Source organism: Asparagus officinalis, chromosome 1, assembly GCF_001876935.1.
Source record: "Asparagus officinalis chromosome 1, Aspof.V1, whole genome shotgun sequence".
In the NCBI taxonomy this organism is placed as follows: Eukaryota; Viridiplantae; Streptophyta; class Magnoliopsida; order Asparagales; family Asparagaceae; genus Asparagus; species Asparagus officinalis.
This window is the reverse complement of record NC_033794.1, coordinates 2,226,968-2,233,230: the sequence shown is the minus strand read 5'-3', so window position 1 is coordinate 2,233,230 and position 6,263 is coordinate 2,226,968. Positions and strand designations below refer to the sequence as shown.

The 6,263-nt window shown below is 36.1% G+C and overlaps 1 protein-coding gene across 1 annotated transcript; it reads right to left on the bottom strand.

The window, feature by feature from the left end:
- On the bottom strand, positions 2,270-4,813 carry LOC109845910. The gene is made up of 4 exons (XM_020415158.1): positions 4,524-4,813; positions 3,552-3,942; positions 2,638-2,947; positions 2,270-2,535 (listed from the first exon to the last, which is right to left on the bottom strand). Exons 1-4 carry the CDS (start codon positions 4,682-4,684, stop codon positions 2,399-2,401), a joined length of 999 nt encoding a protein of 332 aa, XP_020270747.1. The 5' UTR covers positions 4,685-4,813; the 3' UTR covers positions 2,270-2,398.

Genomic DNA, 6,263 nt, shown 5'->3' with positions numbered 1-6,263 from the left:
GATCTTTTGGCAAATAATTTTGTGAATGCCAAAATAATTTTTTGAATGCCAAAATTATTTGGAAATAATTTTTGGCCATTTTTAGCCATTCAAATTGTTGTCAAATATTTTCAAGGATGACAAAATTCATGATTTCTTGAGCTATAACCCACCATTATTTCCCATTTTTAGTCGTTTCAAACATTGCCAAATATTTTGTGGAGACTCAAATTGATAATTTCGTGAGTTATAACTCATGACTTTTTTAGTCATTTCAACCTATTGGCAAATAATTTTATGGAAGCCAAAAATCACGATTTGATGAGCTATAACTCATGATGTTGTTGCCATTTTTAGTTGTTTTGACTTGTTGGAAAATATTTTGCGAATTCTAAAATTCAATATTTCTGAGCTATACCGTATGATTTTTGGCCATTTTTAGTCGTTTCGACCCGTTGTCAAATAATTTTACAGTAGCATGATGATTTCACGGGCTATAACCTATAATTTTCGGCAATTTTTAGTTAGTTTGAACCGTTGGAAAAATTCATGATTAGTTTGAACCGTTGAAAAAATTCATGATTTGATGAGCTATAACTCATAATTTTGGTCAATTTTAGTTGTTTCAACTTGTTTGCAAATTACAGATGACAAAATTCTTGATTTTGTGAGTAATAACCCATTAATTTTGACATTTTTAGTTATTTCAATCAATTTTTAAATAATTTCACCGAGGGTAAAATTCACGATATCCTAAGATGTAACCTAGGATTATTGGCCATTTTAGTTATTTTGAACCATTAATAAATAATTTTGCTGATGCAAAAATTCACAATTTCATGAGCTTTTTTCCATTTGTAATCATTTCGACCCATTATCAAATAATTTATAATTTACAGAGACTAAAATTCAAGACGTGAGCTGTAACCCATGATTTTTTGTCATTTTTAGTTGTTTTGAGCGAATTTTGTGGGGGTTATAATTCACTATTTTATGAGCTATTAACCATTATTTTTGGTTAATTTTAATTGTCTTGATCCGTTGGCAAATCGTGGATGTCAAATTCTTGAATTCATAAGCTATAACACATAATTTTTAACCACTTTTAATGATTTTGACTAGTTATCAAATAATTTCGTAGAGGGTAAAATTCACGATTTCTTAAGCTACTACCCAAGTTTTCATGTATTTTGAGTCATTTCGAAACATTGGCAAATAACTCCGCGGAGACCAAAATTTACTATTTCATGAGTTATAACCCACGATTTTTTCTATTTTAAGTCGCTTCTAATCGTTGTCAAATAATTTCGCAAAAGTCAAAATTAACGATCTCATGACCGATAACCCGTTATTTTTTCATGACCCGTAATTTTTGGCCAAAAGTAACGCTTCTAATTCGTTTCAGCCCATTGAAAGGAATGGAGAAAGCCAAAATTAACGATCTCATGACCTATAACCCGTGATTTTTTGGCCATTTTTCTATAACAAGAAAAATAAATGTGTTATAGAAAATAGGTTTCTTCGCAACCAAACGACCCCAAAGTGGAAATAAGTAGATTTTTTCATACAAGACTGTAGAGATTTTTTCAACCTTTTTTCATATAATAAGGTATTTTATTTTTAAAAAAAAGTTTGCTTTCTCCATTCCATTCAAAATTTTACGAGTGATTGTACACAAAATGATGCAATTGACCAATGCAAGTGAGAACGAGGAACGTGTTTCTCTCCTCGTGCGTCAGCAGTTAACAATCGTTTTATTTGCAACTTGTATAAAAAGAGGGGTATTGTACATGATATTACTTGTCATAGTTTTCTTGTTTTGTTAAAAAGCCTCTTAATGCAACAAAAAAAATAAAAAAGTGCCGAAAGCATTTTTCGCTTGAACGTCAAAGCTAATAACTACACAAAAGTCCTATTTCTCATCTAACAATATTCTATTACTGAATTAGCAGCAGCAACATAAAACCCCTCCTTTCTTATTATCATACAATCAATTATAAAAATTACTCATCAATTTATATACCAAGGAAGAAATGGACAATAGGTACAAAATGTTCAACAAGACACTTTACTCTCACGAATCACATCCTCTCTGATTACTCCTCAAAATTGAAACACACACACACACACAGAGAGAGAGAGAGAGAGAGAGAGAGAGAGAGAGAGAGAGAGAGAGAGAGAGATGTTCTGAGACCTATTTCAGATATCAAATAAGTAATAACTAAGAATGAGAGAGAGAGAGAGAGAGAGAGAGAGAGGAAAAGATGGACATTTTTTTAAAAATTTTTACATAACAAACATATATTCCAGAGGAAAAGATGGACATTTTTTTAAAAATTTTTACATAACAAACATATATTCCAGAAAAAAAAATGAATTGAATGAGAATGTGAGGAGAGAAATCAAGCGAAGAGTAGCTTTACGAGATTCCGATTGTCTTTCCTAACACCCACAGATTTAAGCTAAGCTCAACCATGAAGACCATATGGAGGTATTTCCTGTCCAACACAAACCCGAAAACAGTGATTCCGGCTGCATTGTTCTCCAAGTACGTCACTGCCCATTTACGAACCGAGAAAAACAAGATTAAAGATCTCAACTCGAAAAATAAATGAACAAAAAAATCTAATATTTGAAATCAATAGAATACAGTCTCACCTAATGCTTGTCTCTTTTGGAAAGAAATGGTGTTAGCATGAGGCGGTACGAGCTTCAGGGCCTGGTATTCATCTTCATCATCAGCCTCATCTTCTTCATTGGATTCTTCATTCTCAACATTGTTACTATCAGGGAAGACGACGGACACGACATCAGCGGAGGGCGTTTCAGGATCAACATTGAAGGAGTCGACGGTAGCACACACGTGCCATTTGGCAGCGTGCTTGGTTAGAGCCTGAGCCTTGTGCGTGATCTTCGTGGCGCTTCTTAAGCATATGAGCAGGCCTGTGATGAGCACCACTGAGCATAGCTGCAAAATACGAGATCATAAAACCGAGTTATTCCTGGCAATATAACACAAATTGCAGTCTGCTGCAGGACATTGTAGTAGTGAGATGGAGTTTGAAACTAATCAATAAAAATGGGCTGGTTTATGAATGTAGCACACCGTAAAGATTTATGACATCCGTAGGGCAACAAGACAAGGTTGGGGAGTGGAGAGTTTTCTCTAATCCTAAGCAATCTGGTGCTTATCATTGAAACGTGAATGAAAATTTAGCCCATCACCAATAGCCTCTGTGACTCCCATATAAGTGGGGGTGGTTCTAGTTCACACTTTTAGAGGAGAAGAGAGAGGGTCGCAGTAGTTCTAAATGTTTTATCACGGGGACCCTTGCTTTTTTTTTTCATGGGAACCAATATGAACAAATGAGAAACTGAAGTGTTGATAGTGCAAATGCGTTGCACATTCTTATTCTTCGATCTCGATATCAGATCTACCAGAGACCAAAAAACAAGTTACCGACCCAAACGGGCTTTTCAAACTCCGTTCATATGACTGAAATAATAACTACTGTTAACGACAAATAACCACCACTTTAGTTGAAGTGCAAAATAGCAAAGAAAACCCTTACCGCTAGTTCACCGGTGTTGAAGAGATTGACATCTCCATTTGTTCTGGTAATCAGCAGGAGCGCCGCAAACTGGCTGGCGGTAACAAGAATCGTTCCCGCGACGATGAACATCCTGAACCTGTGACTTATAACCATAAGCTGCTTCCTGATCTTCAGATGGTCCTCCAAAATAGCAGCCACCTCGGACTCCTCTTGGAACACCGCTGTGAAGTCCTGGAGCCTCATTATCTGAAGGAAGCAGATCAAACGGAAGAGTACGCACACTAGAAAGAAGATAGTTGTTCGATATATCCAAGATGCCAACTCCAACGCACAAGCCACCACATCGCTTGCCACTTCGTTGCCCAAGAAAGGGATCCTCCTCGCACCTAGATACCACCAAACTTTGTACCTATAACGAGTATAAGAGTTTCAGCTATCGAATTTATCATGTATGGTCATCTAGATGTCGAAGTTCGAGCAAAAGTTTTGTAGTAGAGAATATATTTTTTTTCTGAGAATTAAATTTGCTCAAATAGTTTGATCATAATTAATCATGTATGACCAGCTATTGTAGCATTTAACTCCGGCCATTCTAATGATTTACGGCACATAACGTAGGTCATCGAGTTTGAAATTACAAAGATTTTCTATTAGAATCAACTGATTATTCCGGTGAATTCGCCCAATCTCTCTTCGATCAAACTGATTCTTTGGTCATACCGAAAACTTGTTTTGCCCATTGTACTGGAATGCACATCATAATTAGTAGGTGGAAGAATTATAATCTGAAAATTCCAAATTTACGTTTTTTTTAAAAATTGTTGCAGTGATAAACGTTAACTCTGAATCAATTAATAATGCGCATCTCAAAAATCCGCCAAATTCCAATCAAGATCTTAGCTTCCGAGGCCGAACAAGTTCAAAAACTCCCAACTTTTTAATTAAAATCAGCTCAGGTTACTGTATAATCCAACAAAAATCGAAGCTTACCCACACTCAGCGAGAAATATCGGCATCACGAAGAGCGAAAGTATCCGAAACGACCGATTCAGCTGCTGAACGTAACCAAGCTGCACCTTCTTGCTCTCCCTCACGATCTTATCGAGGAACAGCAGCCTCCTCAGCCCGAACCTCCTCATCAACGCCGACATAGCACGCGAAGGACAACCCCGCCGCCGCCGTCAGAGAGACTGACCACCGCGTCGTACGGACGGCGGTGATCGGAGTAGAGGAGGACGAAGTGGAGGCGAGGGGGACGGCGACGGCGAGGAGGAGGAAGATGGACCCGAGAGTAGGGCCGCGCACGTGCTGGAACTGGTCGACGCACATCCACGCGAGGCACGATCGGAAGCTGGCGGAGCTCGTCGTCGGGGCGCGAGAGGCAGCGGTCGAGGGACGACGGCTTCGTCGACGGGAGCAGCGCGAGGATCTCATGATTGATGACTGATGATGATGATTGAAGAGATATTTGACTTCATTTTGGATTTAGGGAGGTATTTATAAAGAGTGATCTGGTTTGTTTTTTTTGTTTTTATTGTTTTTTTGTTTTTTTTGTTTTTTTTTTTTTTGAAAAATTGCTGTAGCCCCCCCAATTTCATTACAAGGATTTTGCCCCCTCCCCCCCCCAAAAAAAAAAGATTTTTTAAACGGCTTCCAAAACCCCGATCAAAAAATTTTTGGTATGACTAATTCTTACCGAAAACTTGTTTTGCCTCATGAACAAAACATGAACTCAGCTCAATCAAAAATGAAATGCTAATGGCAGAAAACATTCAAATTGTAGATAGCTACCATCTGGTAAGATCTATTGACGGCGTAAAACATCAAAATTTACCTAAAAAAGAAAATAAGAGTTAGGGGTAAAAAAAGGTAATCGAGGAAATATCCAATTTGTTACTCTATATCAATTAATGTACATTACTAAAAGGGAAATTATTTAAAAAAGACCGGTTTTGCTAAATAATTAGCAAAATAGACCATTTTGCTAATTATTTAGCAAAATAGACCTCTTTTTGGTAGATCTCTTTTTGACCAATACGTCAAAAGAGGTCGATTTTAAAAAACAGACTGCTGAAAACATATGGGACTAGTAGTCCCGTATATTTTTAGTGCACCAATCAAGAATTAGTGCTCACAGAAAACATACAGGACTACTAGTCTCGTATGTTTTCAGCAATCTGTTTTTTTTAAAATCGACCTATTTTTGGCTAACAGATCAAAAAGATGTCTATTTTGCTAAATAATTAGCAAAATGGTCTATTTTGCTAATTATTTAGCAAAATCGATATTTTTTAAAAAAAATTCCCCTTACTAAAATTTATATATGATAGGATGGTTATGAGAACTGATACGAAGTGAAATATTCGGATCCATACCTCAAATATCTGAATATATGTTGGTCATACAATTGCATTAGTTTTTATCCTTAACTTAATGGATTTTAGTCTAATTTTGATGATCAAGAGACCTAATCGTAGTTTTTTAGATATAAGAAACATATTAATGAACTCTCCCATATCATATGAACTATATTTTTAACAATATTATCTAGTTTTCTCATATCCGTTTTGTGTCTCATGTATATTCTCTTACATATCCTCATGCATATTCATATCTCTATCCGATATTATTGGATATGGATATGAATTTTTGTTATTGAGATATACACAAATATATATACATGATTTGTAAGTGGGCACAAATATAATAAATATCATATTCAAGCCATAT